The 22,686-nt window shown below is 47.3% G+C and overlaps 1 protein-coding gene across 4 annotated transcripts in view; it reads left to right on the top strand.

The window, feature by feature from the left end:
- Positions 1–22,686, top strand: part of NRDC (nardilysin convertase) — a 2,107,381-nt gene that overhangs the window by 754,136 nt on the left and 1,330,559 nt on the right. For all 4 annotated transcript variants that reach the window (XM_086952436.1, XM_086952435.1, XM_086952433.1 and 1 more), the window contains one exon: positions 21,489–21,593. In XM_086952436.1, the coding sequence (XP_086808562.1) occupies positions 21,489–21,593 (105 nt within the window). The remainder of the gene's footprint in view (positions 1–21,488; positions 21,594–22,686) is intronic.

Raw genomic sequence — 22,686 nt, 5'->3', positions numbered from 1 at the left:
GCGGCGTGCCCTTGCAGGAGTACTGTCTGGAAGCTATGTGGGCCTCACTACACACGTTTACCTAGCATTATTGCCTTGACAGTCAGGGCCGGAGAGACGCTTCCTTGGCCGTTCTGTTCTCCGGGATTTTTTGTCTGGTGTGATCTTTGTTCACAGACCCACCGCCGGGGTTGGTATTGCTGGAGTATCTATTCTAAGGTAAGGAATCTATCACTAACTTGTCTCTTTCAGATGCACTCCTCTTGACTCCCACGAGATTACCAACTTTCTGGGAGACATGGATTCTTGCCAGTTAACTCAGCTAGTGGAGGTCCGTCACATCATGCAGGCCACCTACTGGACCCAGTATTTTCCAACATTCGGTCGCTTACAGTCCATCCCCCTTTCCACTAACCTGGACGGATCACTTCCTTATTCAAATGGGTTTTAGCTTATCCGGTGCCCCCCGGCAGAATCTCCCCCCACCCTCTTGGAAACGCCCCTGGCACAAACTGGACGTACTCAGCTTTGAGTCCATCCTAAAATCATCTTGCCCAGACTGGCCCATCGATCTAGAAGAAGCAGATAAAGCCTATAGGGGGTGGATTAATAACTGGACTACTGTATCCCAACAAAAACTGTCTTGGGCCAAGCGCGAGCAGTCGCACTCTTGGTACAACAAGACCTTAGCGTCGGAAACAAAAACACTGCACAACTCTGGAGCGCTCCTGGAGGCGCTCCTATGACCCTATAGCCAAAAACTACAGGAAGGCCATTAAAGCATACTACAAACTCGTACAAAAAACGAAAGCCACATTCTACACTAATATGATTACTTCTAGCCCTAATCCTTCCAAAACAATTTTCCCTCTTATAAGTGACCTGACAAAATCTCCAACAGGAATCAACAATATAATATCCTTCAATTTGCAATGCAAATCCCTGGCAGGATATTTTATCAACAAAGTTGAGTGTATTTACATCTCACTGGACGTCTGAAGGATTGCCTCTAAATCATGGCCACCTACCTGCCCATCTGACCTTCCCTATTCCCTACAAGCCCTTCCACCTATGTCCTTTAAAGACCTGGAAACCCTGGCTGTGAAGGTTCCCCAGAAGATCCGGTTAAACCGGACAGCTTCAGGAAATTCCAGGACTGTATTTTGCTCGAGGACTGGGAACTGATCAATAGATCTCTCCAGTCATCAATAATCCCTAAATCTTGGAAACATGCCAAGGTTGTTCCCTTACTGAAGAAACCAGCATTGAATGCATCTCTGCCAGAAAACTTCCGGCCTATATCTCTACTCCCGTACTTGGCCAAGGTGATGGAATCGCATGTCAATATCACCAAGTATTAGGAAGTCAATGAGATCTTGGACAGGTCACAAAGCGGATTCCGGCTTAAGCATAGCACGGAATCCGCCCTGCTGGCAGTCGCAGAACAACTGAGGGCATCGCAGGACCTGAGCAACACCTCAGCATTGATTCTGCTGGATCTCGGGGAGATTGGGGTCAGTGGCGGGGCCTTGGCCTTGGCCTGTTTTGCGTTTTTTCTAACTATTCATTCCTTTCAGATCCACGCCCCTCCATACCTGTCTGGCACGCACCCCCTCAACTGTGGTGTCCCCCAGGGTTCCGCTCTGAGCCCCACGTTGTTTAACACGTACATCCGCCCCCTTGCCCTCTTGGCCAAAGACCGGAAAATCAATATGGTATCATATGCGGAGGGCACGCAACTGATCTTCACCTTTACTCAGAACGTCGTGCTTGACCAGCTTAAAATTTTGTGAAGATGTTCTGGCCATGTTGGATTGGATGGCTGACAACTATCTTCAACTCAATTCTTAAAAATGGAGGTGCTTCTGATTGGCCGTGATTCACATAAATGGGACCAGCAGTGGTTGCCTGCGGCATTGGGTCCTCCCCCCTCAACCGAAAGAGGTAGTCAAGAATCTGGGGGTCCTGATGGACAACTCCCTCTCTTTCGAGCTACATGCTAAAAAAGTTGCTGGAACCTGCTTTGGCCGCCTACGTGGACTGAAACCCATTCTGAGATTTTTCGAGGCCACCACCCGTCAAGTAATCATTCAATCAGTGGTTCTGTCACATCGTGGCTATTGTAACAGGTTGCTACTGGGCGTCAATAAAACAGTCACGAAGAGACTTCCAAAGGCACAGAATGCGGTTGCCCGCACCCTTTTTGCCCTACCTAAAGTTTGTCACACCTCCCATCTTCTGCACCACCTGCACTGGCTGCCCATGGAACAGAGAATTCAGTTTAAGACTCTCTGTTTGGCCCATAAGATCTTACACGGCCAGGGCCCCCAGATACTGCAGGGACTTTGTACTTTCTATGTTCCCACACGAGCATTGCCCTCCGCAGACCTGCATTTGGCCTGCACCCCAGGGTGCGCAGGAGCAGAGCGGGAGGCCACTCCTTTAGGTCTCTGGCCCCTGCCCTATGGAATTCTATTCCATTTGAGGCACGCAGGATACAAGGTCAGTGGACCTTTCGAAAACTGATTAAAACCTGGCTGTTTGCGTCCATCTAGCGAGGTAGTTTCGCTTGCCTGCCCTTGAAAGCGACTATAAATGTTTGTCCTTTCTGCTGTGTCTTTCCCGCCTGGTTCTGTCTGCGAGCGCTGGGACGCCCGTTGCTAGGGCAGCTATGCGCTATATAAGCTTGACTAACATAACATAACTTACTTGTGTAACGATATATCTGTAAGAGACATTTAGTGATAGATTCCTTACCGCCCCATCCATCTTCCCCGTTCTGCGAACTGATTTCTAGGGTTAAGTAAGGTCATCCCTTTCAGGGCCCTAGTTTTTTGGCACCTGTGGTCAGTTTCTTGCATGACTCTGTGTTCCTGGCGCTAAAAGTCGTGTACACAACTGATGTCAGCGAGCATAGGTGGCGCCTAAGTAGTCTCTGTGATGTTATCTCCGCGCCTACGACGCCAGCTAATGTCTCTTACAGATATATCGTTACACAAGTAAGTAACTTGTGCATATTGGAGAAAAAAATGGGCGGGGGGGGGGCGGAAGGGCTGTGCAAGAAAATGTATCTTTTTTTTTTTCTCTCCTAAAAATGGGACCCTGAAAGGTTTGCTGCACTAAAATCACCATCTTCCTAGCTTTCAGGAACAAGCAAAGCTGAATTAAAAAAAAACACATTTCTTTTATCATTGTTTTGCCAGTTTTCTAAGAGCCCATTTAGCCATATTTTTATACTTTCAACCTTATGCTAGTTTGTGGTGGACACCGGTATGAAAACCATGGGGGATTCCAGAAAGCTATTCATTTCTGAAAATTGAACAAAATTCAGAAATAACCAAGGTGTCATTTGTACAGATCCCTCAAGTATTTACTAAAGATACTAACTGTTGAAATAAAAAAATATTGAAAATGAGTAGGAAAAATTATATGCAGACTTTGACCCGCATTAATTTTGCCAATGGACCTTTCGCTGCATACACATCAGTTCTCAATTAAACTGGACTGCAGTTATAGGTGGCAAAATGCCTGTGAACACATTGGGGGAAATCCCCCGTAAATTAAAAAAAATCGGAAATCACTGTGGTGCTAACACTGGCGTCCAGAGTGTATCAATGTTTGTCCCGCTGTAAAATGTCTGCAAATCGGAAAAACTGCCATTTGTGACAACATTTATAACTGTAACCTATTGTCACATTAGTCAGTTTACAAAAGGAATATACTATTACATTCACTAGACTCTTGTAGTTGTCTATATAGGGTTTGTATTGTCTCCAGGAACCCAAGGCAGCCAGGACCAGAAATTGAGCTTCACCTTACAATGGTTTTCCATTGTGTACTGACTAAACTGCAGTTCATATAGTAAGATATAAAGATTGAAAAATGAGTATGAAGTAAAGCTATGTATTTCTGAAATGTACACCAGATACTGAGTTTGGGAGCTGTGGTTATTTGTACACCTATGAATTTGTGGATATTTTAATTCAAAGGGCATTTTTTAAATGCAGAGAAATCCAGTTGGTAATAACAGTTGTTCTACTTTTCTGTGTTCCTAACGATTTCCCTATAAAAAATGGTGCCCAACTTGTGTGGCTGGGCCTAGTGCCTGCAACACAATACACCCCAAAACGTGACCTAGAGACATCATATTTACCTACCTGTTTCCATGTGTCCTTTGCAGATTTTACACCTTAACTGACACTCAGGAAAGCCTACCACTCGCTGACATTTTTTAAACCAGACACCCAGGGGAGTCTTAGGTGGTGGGACTTCCGTGACTATCACCATATTTTTTAATTTTTTATCCAGAAGCCCTTGCAAACCTCAAACTTTGGCTAAAAACACACATTTTCCTCACATTTCTGTAATAAAATTGTCTGGAATCTGTGGAAGTCCAAAATTTCCTAGCACCAAGCTTTCCCCCAAGTCTCCTGATGAGTATGGTACCTCGTGTCTGGGTGAACTTAGTGCCCACGACAGGAAAGTGCCCAAAACACAATGTTGAGACCTCATATTTTTTCACTGAAACAAACCTTTTTTTCTTTTTTGCAATGTGTGTATCTGTGGATGTTGGGCACCAGCTTAGTCGTCACCTAGGGAAACATAGCAAACCTGTACATTTTTGAAAACTACGACGCACAGGGTAGTATGATTTGTGTGGCTCCCACCAGCTTTTCTGTCCCGAAAACTCTTGCAAACCTAAAATTTTGGATTTATAAACATTTTCCTAACTTTTCTGGGAGGTAAACTTCTGGAATCTGCGGTGAGCCACACATTTCCTATAAACCAGCGTTGCCCAAGTCTCCCGATAAAAATGGTACCTGAATTGTGTGGGTGGATCTAGCGCTACAACAGGAAAGGGCCCAAAACACAATGTGGAGACATCAACCTTTAACATTACCTGATTTGGCAATTGGGGTAGCAGAGGTATTTGGACCCGTGCTCGGTGGCCACCCAGGTAAACGTACCAAACTCAAACATTTCATAAAATTAGACACCCCTGGGAGTCCAAGGGGGAAACATCCGTTACAACGCGGATGTTACAACGCGGTGCTGTTACGACGCGTCCGTAACAACGCAAGTCGTTACCACGACTTGCGCTGGAGGGCGCTAGAAGATTAAAAATAATAAATTTACTATTCCAACACCTTCCCTAGTGTCCACGGGGACTGGTGTTAGAATAGTAAATTATACTATTCGATATCCGCGCCCCCAACGCAAGTCGTGGTAACGACTTGCGTTGTAAGGGACGCGTTGTAACAGCACGCGTTGTGACGGTACGCGTTGTACCGTCACCAATCCGTCCAAGGGGGTGTGACTGTGTGGATCTCCTGACATTTTCTTACCCGCAATGCTTTGCAAACCTCTAACTTTGTCTAAAAATCACACATTTTCCTTGCATTTCTGTGATGAGTACGTCCGGAAAGCACCTGCGACAGGCACTGGTCAAATCAGTTTCAATGGGAGTCATCTCGCAAAGAAGAGTTGAAGATTCGTAGGAGTCCACCGGGTAGCTCTAGCGTGGGTATTGTGTGCTGTACTGTTGTTCCTCAAATACTGTTCTGCATAATAAATGTGTTCTGCTCAAAAATATTCAAAATCACATAATCAATAAAAAGCTAGAAGAATTTGATGAGCAAAAAGTTCAGCATTTCCAATGAGAAGTCTTCCAGGCCCTGGTTGCAATCCACCTCTCATATGCCGCACTATGGGCTCATCAATGTCTTCCTCTAAATGAGGCACTTCATCAGCACTAAAGAAAATTCCCTGCCAGAATCTTGTACTTGGCCATCTGCTTCAGGTACAGAGTATCTCTTAAAACCATGTTCAGGGACAGATTCAAAAAGCAGTCTAGTGGGTTTCCCCCAGTGCAGTAGAAACAAAAGAAAAAAATGCCCCTTTTAGGGGAGCGACCCTTGCCATAGGGGTTGGTCTCCATAAACATGATTATTTACATCCCTGGTGTCTAGTTTGTTCCTGCCCTGGACCCTCTTAAGGGGAGTCACCCTAGCACAATGGTCACTTTGTGGGAAATCCTCTCACCCGTTCTGCTGCAAGCAAATGTCTTCCAGCATGTACCCCGCTGCTTATGGTGCAGTTGATGCGCCGTGCACGGGCTGATGTGGGACTGGAGAGGGGTGTGGGATGGTAGCAGAAACTCTTCCGTTGCCACCCAGGAGAGGGACGTGTGGCTGGAGAGCTCACTGGGGGGAGCGCTATAGCTTCTCCCACAGGTGGGTCCAAGGACGTACATGCCCTCAGCACCCGAGCGGTGGCACGAAGGACGTGCTCATCAAGTCTTTAGCACCCAAGGGGTTAAAGATGATGAAGACCTGGAGTGGAAGTCAGTGTAATTCCTTCACCGTTTGGGTGATATGATCAAACAGCTTGAAGCCCTTGATGAAACCTCCCATAGCGTGAAGGTTGCTTTCAATAGAAGACACTGAGATGTCACAGAGGGAACTTTTGCTTCCAGTGGGAGTTAACCAGTGCTTGCACTGTTGTTCTGAAGTCCGCTTCCGGTAGGAAATGTTTATTTTATTGTGAGGATGACGTAAATGCACTCCTTCTCATGATGCTGCACATCCTCACATCGATAGAGGCCAAGATGGATTCCATGAGCACACAAACGGACTCCATAGCTCAAACAAGAAAAGCACAATGGAAGAATCGGAGAGGCTGAGCACAGAATTTGCTCAAGAAGATGCTGCCGTGTGAAGGGAGGATCAAGTTAGTAACATGGAACGTGTGCTGCAGTTCATTACCGCGAAGCCTTCGAGGAGCACTTACAGAGGAAGAACATCAGATGCCTTGGTTTGCTGGAGACCACTATACAGGGAAAATAGAGGAGTATGTGGAACACTTACTCATTACTACTTTTCGCTCTGGCACTTTCTCCTGTCTGTTGATAGTGAAGAGGGCTCATCGCTCACGCATGACCAGACCCCATCCGGGAGTTACACCGCGGCCCATTGTGGCCAGACTGTTAAATTACAGAGACCGCGGTGCGGTACCCTGCTTGGCTAGGAAAAGAGGTACGCTGGAGTTTGGGGAAACGCTATTGTCATATACACTGACTTCACACTGGCAGTTCAAGAAGCTAGAAAGAAATTCCTCTAGGTGAAGAAAAAACTTCAATAGGTCAGTATCACGTATGCCATGTTGTATCTGGCTCATCTCTGAATTACTCACCAAGGAAAGCAGTACTTTTTCACCAACCCACAACATGTTGCAGATTACTTGCGACTACTACCACGTAGCTGGAATCATCAAGAGTGAAACTTGATGGAGACCAGATCCCTGTCCCACATGTTGGGCCTGGGGACAGACTAGAACCTCTTGCTTTGGAGATACCCTGGGCTGAGAAGTGGAAGGAATGGGGACTACCTGCTGGAAATCACGCTCTGCCAAAACAAGACCTTAAACTGTCTCATGCCAACGTTGGGCTGCCTCATAATCACTGCTCGGAAGCACCACTTCAGGAAAAACGGGCTTCTCCTATATGCAGAGCCCCCTAAAGAGCAGCGACTAGTGCTGCAGTAACAAACTTATAAACCTCACTACTATCCTTTTGGGAACTTGACTTGATGCCCTAGATGCCCTTGTTCAGTCGAGGAGAACCAGCCTTGTCCTCTGGCGCTACCCTGGGAGGATACCACTGATGAAGGACCTGTTACTTCTAGTACTTTATTACCACTGCTATGCTCACACTTTCCCTTCTCTCCTTTTTCCTTCTCTTCCCCGTCCCTCTGCAACATCACAACCTACTATATTACTAGTTACACCTTTCAAGACACTCTCTCTAGACGTTTGCTGCATTCTGCTCCTCACTTTCTATAGATTCCCAGTGCCCCATTAGGGGGTCCGGAAGTTGGAGTGATGGCCCCTGTTGAGACCCTGAGGCTGGGAAGGAGGTACTGTCTCCGGCGGGTTTGGGCTGCTGTTGTGGGAGGCTGAAGGGTTGGGGCTGAAAAGTTTTGTCTACAAGATATGTTGTACAGCACGATGAATGCCCATAATTCGCCATTGCGAGCCCAGGATTGCTACCCGACCAGGCTCCACTAACAGAGATATACTTAAAAAAAAAAAGGTTCTGGAGGCGTGAGATGTATTCTTGTTCCATGAATGACTATAGATTTCTAACACTGTGGTTAACAAGCTCACTGTTGTACCTCTCCACTTGAGGCCTTTGGTCCTCAAAGGATTTTGTTCTAGCTATAAATGACATACCTGGAGCTTAAAGACCTCTTCTTGTGGTTTAACTATTTTCTTCCTTTTCTCTAGGGCCGTGTTTGTTGTGCTCAGGCAAACTACGCAGCTGCTATGTTTAGAGAAAGAGTTGCTGCCCTGAGAGACTGTTTTGAACGTTTTTGTTGTACCTTCCCACACAGCTCCGATAGTCACAGAACTCTGATGGTATTTAAAGGGTCTAGAAAGTCTGAATTGATCCTCATTGGCCCTTCTGGGCTCAGCAAATTCTGTTTGTGCCTACTGTTCCATAACAACATACTAGGGTTTCCTCTTTTCTGAATCTCTTTCAGCTAAAAGGGATAATGCTGGTTCTTCAGTACTATTGCAAACATTAGGAGCTTGCTTTCTGGGAAGGTACATTATCCTAATTTGAGTATATCTGAGGTTAGTTAGTATTGCTGTTGTGTGTGCTACTGCAAAATAATTTACTTAGGTGATTGTACTGCAGTAGGTTTGCTTTAGTTATTGGCTTTCCCGAAAGGCAATTAAACTCTTTTTGCAAATCACTGATGAAAAACTTCTCTGGTCAATGTCTTTGATGACTCGCCTACTAAATTCAAGAATTCTGATTGAATTTTGTAAGACTGTATTTCTGTACTGAAGTAAATTATCTCGGCAGACTATATAGAATATTCTCTTTCTGTTAGAGACTTCTAACTACACATTCCTTCCTGTTGGAAGAGCCCCATGATTCAGACTGAATCCGGAAACTTCTATAATAGTAATTCTCCCTTGCGCCAATAGATGAAGGTGTTGTACCTCGTGCCGCTCTTTCCCGTGCGGATGTGACATTGGGACCAGGATATATACAACACCCGTTCATGCTGGCGCCAGATCCTTAGTTTCCCCGCTACCCGACAAGGGTCTGCAGCTTTAACTGCCATTCAAGAGCTTTGTTTTTTTCCCTTTAACATCTGCATGTGTGCAGCCAAATGTCACCTAAACCTACATGTTTTAGCCCTGTAAGGACAGTACACAGCAGATGTCAGTTAAATCCTCACGATGTCTGCCTTTGGTGTCTTGGCCCGGTCAGGATGTGAATTTTTGTATTTTTTTTTGTTGTGTGCCAAGATGAACAAAAGGGTCATCCGCAGTGTGCCAAGATGAACACAACAGCCATCCATGACAGCAAGAGTTAGCTTGTAGTTGCCGATATGAGGACGTTGAAAAACCATTCCCGATCTAAGCCTGGTGTGCGGCGATCTCAGTTGAAGGCTGTCAGGTATGTCAAGGAGGAACCATAAAAAACATAAGTCCAAGATTGATCCACCTGCATCTTACCACTCAAACCATTCATGGTCGCACAATGCAGCTGGCACCTCTAAGCCTCAGAGGCGTTCCCCCCCCCCCCCCAGTGGAGTTGTTTTGTTGTTGCTCTTGTTTGAGATCCCATCTTACCAGATAGCAATGTTTGATCAGCTCCTACAGCTTAAAATGACCATGGACAAAATGTTTGGTGTCACTCTGGATCCCACTAGAACATCTAAAGCCTCCATGGATCCAAGGAGACCTCTAGCTGGTTTACTGTCGGCAGATTTGTCCTTGACACAGGCTTGCCCTCTTCACCTCATCCTGGAGTCAGCGTCACTAGCTCTTGTTTCATTGAATCCGGATCTCGCAACATCTCTTACTCCATCCTCTGCATCGCGTTCGACACCATAGTTGCGATAACAGGTGCCACTGGCTCCAATATAGCCATCGATTTATGTTGCTGACACTGGTTGAAGATCCAATTGCTTTATTGGATAACAAAGCCCATGCTTCCTCCGCATAGGCTTAGGATATGTACTTATTCTCAAGATCAGCCCATTAAAAAAGTTGTTCTTTTTAATGTACTCCAGGATACCAGTGGAGTGGATACCTCTCCAGACATTGGACTGGCTTCTCCTAATCCGACCATTGCCTCTGAGGAGACTGCATCTTTTGCAGTAATCATCAGGAGGGTGGCACCTGATATGCAGTCCAAAAAAGATGGCATAATTTGCAAAGAGGATTTTCCTTCAATGAGTCTGGCCCTCAGTTCGGTTAACACAGCATGCCTCCTTTGTAGATATTTTATTGCATTATGGGACAAAGATTCAGATGTACTGCTGGTGGTCCCTGAGGAAGTACATTAGTTAAGGCAATGTTTGGTCTATCGTGGTCAGGATGCTCCAAAATTCTCTAATACGGTTGGACCTGGGTGATACTCACTGTCTGGGAAGGGCAGTTGACAAATGTAGTGCTTAGACTCCACCCCTGGATTCACTCCATTGGCTTCTCCATCCATGTCCAACAGTCACTAATGGGCATGCCCTTTGATGACTGTAGGCTGTTTAAAGCAAAAGCTGACTGCCCTTGAAAGGTTGAAGGAGCATAAGAACACTGCCCCTTCTTTGGGCTTAGCTCCATCAAGAAGACAGCTCCCCCAACAAAATTCACCTTTTCAGTGGATGAAGGAGCGTCCCCTCAGATCATTTGATACTCCAGATCATGGAACAAGGCTCTCTTAGCTAAGGAAGCGATAGAGTGCCAATTCAGTATTCTGGTCTGGTTGTTACTCCCTTCAGCTTCTGACACCACAAGAGGATGGACCTTCATTCCATCCTAGATCTTCATCCTCTAAACGTCTTCTTAAGGCAAGACACATTCAAGATTCTCGCTCAAGTTCTGTCTGCCCTCGATCCAGAAGACTGAATGGTAGCACTGGACTTGTGGAGCACATTTTTCCATATTTCTGTCCTACAGCCCCATCTGATAGACATTACCTGCATTTTAATGTGGGTCAGGAGCATTTTCAATTGTTTCCCTTGCTCCCCTTACCAGTGGACCTCAGGTGTTCACATGTGATGTTGGTTGCGGCCCATCAGCAGAGGTTGGGAATACCAGTATTAACATATCTCGGAGACTTGATACTTAAAGCAGTCTCGTCTCAAACAGTCGTAGACCGACTCCATACGACAATCAATCTGTTGACATTGTTGGGATTTTCTATCAACGTGCCGAGGGCTTGCCAGACTCTTTCACAACCGGTCTCCTTTATTGTAGCCATCTTGGACACGGTTGTCTTCAGATCCATCCCTCCGCCTCTTCGAGTCCAGAGCATTAAGACTTTGATCCTGATGTTTCAACCTGCAACCTTGGTCTCAGTGAGGTTGACTCTGAGTCTTCTTAGTATCATGGCCTCCTTCATCCTGCTTGTACCCCACACCAGGTGGCACACCATGGGGTTTGCAGTGGAATCTGAAATATCAGTGGTCTCAACACCAGGGAAATCTTGTCAGATTTGATGTAGGTGTTGGAGGGGACTGTGATAGACCTGCAATGATCGCTGCTCAACCGCAAAGAGATCAGTGGCAGACTCCTCTCCCTACCGCACATAGAAATGGTTGTGACAGTTGAATCATTACTGGGTTTGAAAGGTCATATGGGAGAGGTAAAGAACTGAGAGCCTCCAGTGGAAGCTCGCCCCCACATCAACTTGTTTGAGTTATGAGTGATTTGGTTGGCACTGAAAGTGTTCCTTTCAACAATTAAGGGGGAACGGGTACAGGTTCTCACCGACAACATATGGTACTTCAACAAACAAAATGGAGTGGAGTTGATGGTCTTGTGCCAGGAGGTTACTATGCCTGTTTTTTAAGTGTCTGAACGCTTAGGGTATTACCTTGACTGCCCCGCACCAGGCAGGATTTTTAAATGCCATGGCGACCAAACTCTGCTGACCATGCCTAGTGGATCATAAATGGCGTTTGAACTCCGAGGTAGCTCAGGGAGTCTTCCAGCAATGAGGAGAACCCTGACTCTATCTGTTTTTTATGGCAGGGACCGTACAGTGTCACAAATGTTGTGTATTGGAGATCTTTTGGCCTTGCGCACATGTCTCCCGATCCACCTGCCTTTCTACATTTGACCTTTCTTCTGAGGTGATTGGTGTTCTTCTGGCAGCCAGGTTTCCTTCAACAAAGTCTGTCTGTGGAGGACACTGGGAGAAGTTTTTTGTATGGCTTTCTTCTCATCACATCCAATCCTTACAAGATTCTTTGTCTGATATTTTGTTATTTATCATTGGCCAAGCAGGGCCTTGCTGTGGCCACATCTAAAGGTTACCTATTAGCCCCTTTTTTTTAACGCTTACCTGGTCCTCCATCCCTGGTCCTCCATCCCGCTTCAGATCACATTTCGTTATAAGGGGCTGACCCATATGTTCCCACTTACTCCTTTTATAATGCCGCAGTAAGATCTAAATATTTTCTTGACCTGCCTGATGGTCTTGCCTTTTGAACCCATGCGCAGTTGTCCTTTACATCTACTTGCTTTTAAAACTGTGTTTCTCATTGCCATAACATTTACGAGGTGGGTGAGTGAACTTCAGTCATGTCTTCTATTACATCATTTGTTCCCAGTTTTCCTGACAAAGTAATCCTTCAAACAAAGGTAACTTTCCTGCCCATGTTAGTCACTCCCTTTCATGTAGGGCAATCCATCACCTTATTAATATTTTATGCCCAGCCTCATCCATCAAATGAAGAGGAACAGCTGCATCGTAATGATTCTAATAGGGCCCTTAGTTTTTACATCGAGATGGCCAGGGAATTTCTGCAGAAATAGCAACTGTTTGTTGTTTCTTCTGGAGCAAAGCAGGGCAGGGTGGTACAGAAAAGAACTATGCCTAGATGGATTGCTTTGTTTCAAAATCTGCTATGGGGTAGCCAATGAGGAGCCTTCCAAGGCTCTGCGTGCTCACTCAACCAGGGCGAAGGGTGTTACCATGATACTAGAGCAAGTGTGCCAGTCTTGGACATCAGTCAGGCTGCTACGTCCGTTTACCAAGCACTGCAGCCTGACTAGCCAAATATGGCGGAATGGGCATTTCACCAAATCTGTACTGCAGGATTTCCTGGTCTGATTAATTCCACGGACCTACCACTTGGGAGGTACTGCAATGATATCTATTCAGAGGATGAGTAATATGTGGTTAGAAGTCTTTATCTGAAGAACAGGTTACTTAGCTTTGGTAATGTCTGTTCTGCTAGAGACTCTATCTTATTCCTAACCTGCCCTCCCTCCTTCCCATTTTGTGGAAAGATCTGTCAGTCCGATCTTAATAAGATTCCCTCTCAAAAGGTTCTGCATACAGTTTCATATTAATTTATGTGGGCTCCACGTCTGTCACCGGGGGAGTGTAGAACGAAACTGATGCCAGCACAAGCAGGTGGCATATACATACTGACCCTTCTGTTACTTACTTATGGGACAGAAAGGCACGAGGTACAATGCTGCTGTAGGACATTACCTTTCGGTATGAGGGAGAATTGCTATACACAAGTTTCCAGATTCTGTCCGACACCAGGGGATATTCAAAAGGTGAGTAATTTGTGGTTAAAACGAGTCTCTACTAAAAAAGACGTTATCAAAGGCAAGTCACTTGTTCGTTAAGAATGATGTTGTGAGGAGGCATCTTTATGATTACTATATTTTCTTCCAAATGCTACGGAATCTGTTCCTCAGTTAAATCATAATTTGTTCTTTGTCCCTTCTACCCATGTTTTTAACATATGACTCCAGCTAATATTCACTTACCTGAAAATCTTCGTTTTTGTACACATTTGGGCACTTTCTGCATTAGACTGAGCCAGCATCTCACATTCTTTTAACCTGATCTAGACTCTTCCTTGTAATTGTTGGATGTGATATCACATTTCTTACCTGTTTGAAAAGAGAGAGAGCCTGGCAAGAGTTAGTAATACAAAAAAATACCATCTTAGTGATTCCGGTTCTTAACACTTGCTGTTTCTCTCCTTCACAACTTCTATCCAGGCAACCTCTTGGTAGGCATATGTGATGCACCCTCCTGTACCGTTTGGTATATTGGAGAGTTGGGTATGGTGTGGTCATGGTGTATGAAGGTGGAATCTCGCAAAAAGGCCCATTATAATATTTTGAAGTGACTTTTTGAAAAAGCATACCCCTACTCCTTGTGGTGTTAGCAACATCCAGTGTATTGGGAAGGATGGAAAGCAAGAACTAAGAATGCAGGTGTTATGATCGGAATGTTTCTGGCTCGCTCTTCCAAATTTCCAGAATACCTATCCTACCAAATATCCCATCTGGTTCTCCTCCTACTTCCCAACCAACACCAGTTTATTCACATTGGCAGCTGCAGGTCCCAAAAGATCCCTCATCTGTGGAGATGTCAGGATTTAAAACTGTCCACTGTAATCTTCACCCTCTACAAGTAGCCACCTGCTGCTCTACTTGCAGATAATTCACCAATATACTGATGATACATCTCTCTACTTGAAAGTTACCTCTGCTTCAGGCATTCAGCAACTCGAACACTGCCTTCAGATAACCCAGACCTGGATATCCAGTGTCTACCTGAAACTCAACCCAACCAAAACAGAATTTCTGTTATCTGCCAGAGCAACTAACTAGAAATAGTAGAAACTTGGCTCAATGACATGAACCTTGACAGTTTTGAACCCTAACTTTTACCGAATGCCAAGTCACTTTGATTCACCATGGACGCCAACCTCACCCTCAACAACAACATTGCTAAAAAAACAAAAAACACAAAGGCAACTTTGTACCATCTCGGTTTCCTAACGAACAAAAAAAGTGTGGCCTTTTCTTCTAGGAAGTGACTACAGAACTGCTTTTAAAACCCTTGTACCCTCACATCTGGATGGTGGTATGTCCTCCTCGATGGCCTTCCAGATACATACTGGCACCCAGGGCTTGAAGAAATATGATCATTTCAACATCAACCTGATTGAGTTCCATTGTCTCTCCCATTTTCAAACCCAGCTGCATCATTGGCAGAATCATTACAACTAGCACCATGCTTATTTTACAGACAAGTTCACCATCTCTAGTGGTTCTCCCCGCACATCAGACTGCAGACTAAGGGGCCGATTCCAATGTCGTCGGTTAGGGCTCCAGATGGGATTCGGTACTTTGAAAATCTGAAAAGAGTGTTAGATTCCTTACCTTAGAATATCCCCAGGCGTCAGACTGGATCCGGAAAGTTTTCGTCAGCAGTACCCCTGCGCTTCGCTAGGCGTCGTCTACGGCTCCGCATCAGTCGTCGGCGTCATGATTGCCGGGATGACGTCGTCTGAGTACTTAGACGCCGCCCTCGCACGCTGACGTCAGTTCTTCTTTTTTCCGCACCAGCAAGCGCAGATCCGTGAAGAGCAGTACTCTAGTCAATTTTTGACTAACTTTTTGGATCACTTTTGATCTCTTCTCGAGTCGACCTTCGACTCACGTTGCCGGTAGGGATGCCTGGGTTTAAGCCTTCCAAGGACTGTCACTGCTTGATGTCGACGACCGACCCCTACCGTCGGTGCCTTTATTGACTCGAAGACTAGACTGGAGCGGTCCCGTTAGCGACTCGAGCAGTCGGCTCCGCGCCGCTCGAGGTCCCGGTCGAGGAGGAAGTCGAGGGACCGGTCCCCAGTCCCAGCCCCGGTCCGGGGTCCGGGGTCCGACTGGCGCAGTCTCCAGCGCCGACAGGTTAGCAATTCACCTACGACCCAGCTCCATCATTTTTCCCTGACTATCAGGAGATGGAAGACAAGGGGGACTGTGAGGGGTCTGAGGACCCTCTGGCACTGCAGTGCCAGTTGAGCCAGGTCTGGGCAGACGAGCTAGGGGAGGCCAGTGGTCTGGACACTTCGCCCGACACTGGATTCGTCTCTCCTCCCTCCGTGACTACAGAGGAGGGGGCTGCTTACAGCGTGGTGTTGAACAGTGCAGCCAAGGCTTTGGCTCTTGAGCTCCCTGTCGCGGCCGTGAGGACTAACATCTTCACTGAGGTGCTCAAACCGCAGGCAAGCTCCTCGGAGCCTCTACTGCCGTTCAACAAAGCCCTCAACGACTATCTGCTGGGCACCTGTTCCAAGCTCTCCACAGGCCTCCCTGTGGATTAGAACGTGGCCCGACTCCACCGCCCGGCTCCGGGCGACCCTAGCTTCCTGTCCATTCACCCCAACCCCGAGAGCCTGGTGATCCAGGCCTCTACCTCCCAGACCGCATTCCCGACCACATTCCCGACCGCTCCTCCGAGTCAGGAATCCAAAAGGTACGATCAGTTTGGTAAGAAACTGTTCTCCTCCTTGAGTTTGGGGCTGCGGTCTGTAAACACCGCCTTCCTTTTGGGCCGTTACACCCACTCTCCGGGGGATATGGTTGCGAAGGTGTTGCCACAGTGCCCGGAGGAGGCCCGGGCAAAGCTCGCCCAAGCCCTGGCGGAAGGGCGGGATGCAGCACGCTATTCCATATGGTGTGGACTCGACACAACGGACTCGCTGGGTAGGGCGATTCGCCGCCACGCCTGGCTGAGGTCCGGCAACTTTTCGGGCGATGTCCAGGCCACCCTAATGGACATGCCCTTTGATGGCCGTTGCCTCTTTGGTGACAAGGCAGATAGTGCGCTGGAGCGTTTCAAGGACTCCAGGGCTACGGCCAAGTCCTTGGGCCTAGGCCAACTCCAGCAAACTTCCACTTTTCGCTCCTTTCGTGGCCAAGGAAGGGGAGCCCCCACACGTCCAGCCAGCCACAGACCGCAGACCCAGGCTCAACGCGTTCGCGGACGTGGTTACTGCCGTGGTGGTACCGGTGGACAACGGCAGGGTCAGTCCACACCTGCCCCTGTAGCATCTGCCTCTAAGCCTTCCTAGTCCGGCATTTCAGGCCCATTCCTCGCCAGTGGGGGGGGCAGGGTCCGCCATCACCTCCTCCACTGGTGTACCATCCCGTCGGACAAGCGGGTGCTGCAAATCGTCCGAAGGGGCTACTCCCTCCCCTTCGAGGCGACCCCTCCAGCCATGCTACCGCTGTACCACCGCATGTCAGGGGATCACTTGCAGCTTCTGCAGGAGGAAGTTACGGCCCTCTTGGCCAAGGGGGCTATAGAGCGCATTCCTGGGCCAGAAGTAGGACGTGGTATCTATTCCCAGTAGTTTCTGGTACCCAAGAAGGGCACAGGAGGCCTACGCCCTATCTTGGATCTTGGACCTACGGAGCATCAACTGCTTTCTCAGGAAGGAGAAGTTCAAGATGCTGACTTCGGCTCAGGTCCTAGCTGCCCTGGACCCAGAAGACTGGATGGTAGCGTTGGACTTGCAGGACGCGTATTTCCACATCCCCGTCCTGCCAGCTCACCGGCGTTACCTGCGGTTCACGGTAGGCCACAAGCACTTTCAGTTTACCTTGCTCCCTTGCGGCCTTACCAGCGCCCCACGGGTGTTCACGAAAGTGATGGTGGTGGTTGCAGGTAATCTGCGCAGATTAGGGGTCTCAGTCTTCCCCTATCTAGACGATTGGTTGTTAAGGCGGGCTCACCCCAGACAGTCGTCTCCCACCTCCAGACTACGGCTGACCTCCTGCACTCCCTAGGGTTCTCCATCAACATGCCGAAGTCGCACCTGTGCCCCTCTCAGAAGCTCTTTTTCATCGGAGCGGTTCTGGACACAGCTCAGTTTTGGGTTTATCCCCCTGAACAGCAGGCTCGGGATATTCAGGCTCTGATTCCGATCTTTCAGCCTTTACCCTGGGTCTCTGTCTGGTTGACGCTATGGCTCCTGGGGCTGATGGCCTCCTGCATCCTTCTGGTGCATCACACCAGGTGGCAAATGCGAGCTCTGCAGTGGGACCTGAAGTTTCAGTGGGCACAGCATCAGGGCAACCTGTCCGACCACGTCCTAATCTCGGAGGGCACTGCGAGCCAGTTGCAGTGGTGGCTCCGAACCGCGATTGGGTCAGCGGCAGATCTCTCTCCCTTCCCCAACCGGAGCACATAGTGGTGACAGATGCGTCCCTCCTGGGATGGGGAGGCCACATGGGAGAGAGGGAGATCAGAGGTCTCTGGTCTCCGGCGGAGTCCCTGCTCCATTATTACCTTTGGAGCTGCGGGCGATCCGTCTTGCACTAAAGGCATTCCTTCCCTCTGTTCGGGGAAGTGTAGTGCAGGTGTTCATGTACAACACCACTGCCATGTGGTACTGCAACAAACAGGGCGGGGTGGGGTCATGGACCGTCTGTCGGGAGGCTCTGAGCCTGTGGACATGGCTGGAACACCAGGGCGTCACCCTGGTGGTTCAACACCTGGCAGGTTCCCTGAACGCCGGGGCGGAAAAAAGCCGCAGGTGCATAATGGATCACGAATGGCGTCTGCACTCTGACGTAGCGCAAGGTCTTTCTGCAGTGGGGAGAGCCTTGGTGAGATCTATTTGCTACAGAAGAGATCGCGCAATTTCATCAGTTCTACGTGTTGAAATATCCAAGGCGGCACTCGCTCGGAGACGCTTTTCGTCGTGAGTGGACCTGTGGTCCGATTGTACGCCTTTCCGCCTATACCACTTCTGCCCAGAGTGCCGAAGAAGATCAGGCGAGACCGGGCCCAAGTCATTCTTGTGGCTCCGGACTGGGCACGAAGATACTGATATCCCGAGCTACTCAACATGTCAGTCGATCCCCCGATTTGTCTGCCTCTTCAGGAGGACCTTTTGTCGCAGCAGATGGGGACAGTCCTCCACCCGAACCTGTCCAGTCTCCACCTACATGTGTGGAGATTGAGTGGCGACAGTTGAGGCCATTTGACTTGCCTTCTGACGTCTGTGGTGGGATTCTGGCAGCCAGGCGTCCCTTCCACAAAAACGGTATACGCCTGCAGGTGGAACACATTTGTGGCATGGTGCGCAGAAAAGGCTTTGGATCCACTCTCTGACCCCCTTTCAGAGGTTCTCCTCTTCCTCTTGTGTCTTGCCCAGCTGGGCTCTGTTCTGGGCACTATCAAGGGCTACCTCATGGCCGTTTCAGCCTTCTTAAGGCTTCCTGATCAGCCTTCTCTATTCAAGTCCCCTTTTGTAAATAGATTCTTGAAAGGCATCACACACATGTTCCCTCCTGTTCCCTTTGTGATGCCTCAGTGGGACTTGAACCTTGTTCTTACTTTTCAGATGTGCGCTCCCTTTGAGCCACTTCATAACTGTCCTCTTGTCTTCTGACTCTTAAAACTGCATTCCTGGTTGCCATCACCTCTGCCAGGAGTGTGAGTGAGCTCCAGGCTCTATCTTCTAAACCTCCCTTCCTCTCTGTCCATCCGGACAAAGTTGTTCTGAGGACTCGACCTTCTTTCCTACCCAAGGTAGTCACAGCCTTTCACATCGGGCAGTCCAATACCTTGCCCACCTTCTTTCCGCCTCAGCCTCCTTCGAAGGAGTAAGAGAGGCTCCACCGTCTGGACCCAAAACGTGCGCTCTCCTTCTATCTAGATCGCACACACCAGTTCCGGGTGGACGACCAGCTCTTTGTTGGTTACGTAGGCGCTAAGAAGGGACGAGCGGTGCACAAGCGGACCATCTCTCGGTGGGTCGACTTGTGCATCAAGATTTGCTAATCCTTGGCTAAAAACGAGCCTCCTGTTGGGCTGCCCTCCCATTCCACTAGGGCCACGGCAGCTACTACTGCCCTGGGTCGGGGAGTCCCCTTGCAGGACATCTGTCAGCCAGCTACGTGGTCTCGCTGCACACGTTTGCTAGGCACTACTGAGAGATGGCTTTTTCGGCCGTTCTATTCTCCAGGACTTTCTGGTGTGATCATTGGTTCGCAGACCCACCACCGGGGTTGGTATTGCTGGGGTATCTATTCTAAGGTAAGGAATCAAACACTAACGTGTTTCTTTCAGAGGCACAAGTTACTTACCTTTGGTAACGATATATCTGTAAGAAACATTAGTTAGTGTTAGATTCCTTCCCGCCCCATCCATCCTCCCCGTTCTGCGAACCGATATCTAGGGTTAAGGACATCCCTTTCAGAGCCCTAGTTTCATAGCACCAGTGTCTGTTTTTATCATGGCTCTGCATTACTGGCTCAGAAAGCTATGTACAGAACTGACGTCAGCGCAGAGCCGCAGACAATGCCTAGCGACGCGCAGGGGTACTGCTGACGTAAACTTTCCGGATCCAGTCTGATGCCTGGGGATATTCTAAGGTAAGGAATCTAACACTGTTTCCTACATATATATCGTTACTGAAGGTAAGTAACTTGTGCTCCGATTCCGAACCCTTGCTTCCTACCAAATTTTAAGTTTTCCCTATGACCGATTACGATGCTTGGAAACCGTTCGAGCAGACCAAATCCGTTCCGAAAGGCATCCGGACAGCCAGAGCCTATCAGAGTTGATTCGTACAGCACCATGGACACTTTTTTCGGACGAGCAATTACGATGACCGTTTGGACAGCCGCTCTGATTTGGTTTTTTGGAGATGAAATGGCTGCCGGAATCTGTCTTTGAGGGCCCGGTGTGGGCACCCCTGCAACCTGAGGTGTCCGAATGTGACATGTGGGGGTACCCAAGGGACCCCTCTTCTCAACCATGCACAATGTAGTAAACACCATGGGGTGCCCGCCACTGGGTGCAAAGTTTTCCCGAACTACCCCTTTTTTCAGCAGGAACCTGTGTTTGCTTTCGGGACGCAGTCTCCCATTGAAGTCAATGCGGGGAGGCATCGTAATCGGTCATCTGGACTCACAGGACCCGATTCGCTTGGAAACTAGTCCAGAACCGATTCTGTCGGGACAGTTTCCGAACATCAGAATAGGGCCCTAAGTGTAAAAAAGAAAAAAGAGCAGGTCTTTTTCATCTCTGCACACATGATCTGGAACAATATTGCCATATCAAATAGGACCGTTCCAGTTGAAGACTTACCTATTTAAAGAACACTACATCACAATGCATTAACTATCCACAAATCCACAAACCAGCTCCCTCTCCTAGCACTCGTTGAATTGCTTTCTTTGACCCTATACTTTACTCTGCTGTCATTTGGCTACGTTCCAACTAAAGAAATATACATATAAATACCTTTATTGAAAAAAAAAATACTGCTGTAGTTTATAAGGTGAGCAACAGCCACTTGCACCAACCCAGAAAATATACAATTTTTTACAGCCCACAGTTGCTGCTTACAAAAACATCAACAATTGAAATATGGCAGGCATTTAAAAAAAACATTTTGTGCACTCCAAACCACAGTAGAATGAAATTATAGTCCCACTCATGACACTCTTGAGTGAAGTTTAGAGGGCATGCAATAATGTTTTATATACAGTGCTTGAACCTTTTATTCCTTTTTACAAGTAGATACAAAATTACATTTGAGTAAATTGTTCTACTGCCTGTACATTGTCCGTCCTTTGTTTGGTGTGTTAGATGCAACTTTTTTCAAGAAAAAGGTGAATCATCTAAGAAATAAGCATATCTTTTCTAGACCGATCCAATTGAAAATGTGGAAAGCATCTGTGAAAATATGCAACTGTTTCCAAAGGAAGACTTTCTGACTGGTGATCAACTTCTGTTCGAATATAAACCGGAGGTAAGGAAAACTATATTTCCCATTGGAATCATATTAAAAATAGTATGCTGCCTTGTATTTGTTTAATTAATGGTTTTCTGTCTCAATTATTTTTTTTAGAATGTAATGAACTCTGTTGTCTAGCGCCTGGGTGTCATTGTTTATTTTCCAGAAGCCAAAATATTGCTTTTCTTGAGCTCTCCTACCTCCTTAGTGACCATCATTATTCACATTTCTACTGCACAACAAGTGTGAGGGAGTACCTGAGAAGAGGTCTTCTCTAACCTCTCTATGGTCTCATCTTTATACCTTCCTATTCTACCATGGACTTGAACTATCCCCATCTTTATCCTTTAGGCTATTATAAGTTGTTGTTAGGACAGTTCTGTGGAAGAATATCCACTTTCTTGACCAGGAAGACCGTTTCACTGTTACCAGCTGTAGTCCTGATTGACAAAGAAAAAACGCATCTATCTTCAAGTCCTTCTCTACCAGTGAACAGAATATCTATTCTCATGATCCACATGAGCAGTTAATGTATTGCATTTATCCAGTGCATACAACTTCTTGCTGCAACATCTTGAAAACGTTTCCTTCTAAAACTATGAAGGATAAGGCCATGTTGTTGACATTATACTTCCTGGAAAAATCTAAGAAATACCCTTTTTCTAAGGCATATTACCTCCTCTTCTGAGGATGATTCAGTGAACCGTGATTTACCAAGCACTTCTACGAAGGTGGCAAAAAAAATGAAAAAGTGGATTTTCCTGAGCAGGACTTGTTACCTAAAGTGTCTGTAGCCATCTTTTCAAAGAAGGCTGGGTGGGTGTTCCTCTGAAAAACACTCCAAAAAGAGCGAAATTCAGTTTGCACTAAAATTGTATAAAAATCCAGCTTCCTTGCAGCCCTTACTGAACTGCAATCCTCAACTTAGATGTCGCCGTCATCCTTGTCGATGAGAAAGAAGAAACCTCAATCATTGAGAAAAGCACCTGGTCAATGACTTCTCCTTTGAAACATAACCGGGTCAATGGTGAAGATCCTCATCGACCCTGTGGGCAAACAAGCAGCCATTGACCACGATGGTCCCTTCAGTGACAAGACCATTGTCAAC

This window comes from Lissotriton vulgaris, chromosome 1_1 (assembly GCF_964263255.1).
Source record: "Lissotriton vulgaris chromosome 1_1, aLisVul1.2, whole genome shotgun sequence".
Classification (NCBI taxonomy): Eukaryota; Metazoa; Chordata; class Amphibia; order Caudata; family Salamandridae; genus Lissotriton; species Lissotriton vulgaris.
This window is presented reverse-complemented; position numbering and strand designations above follow the sequence as displayed.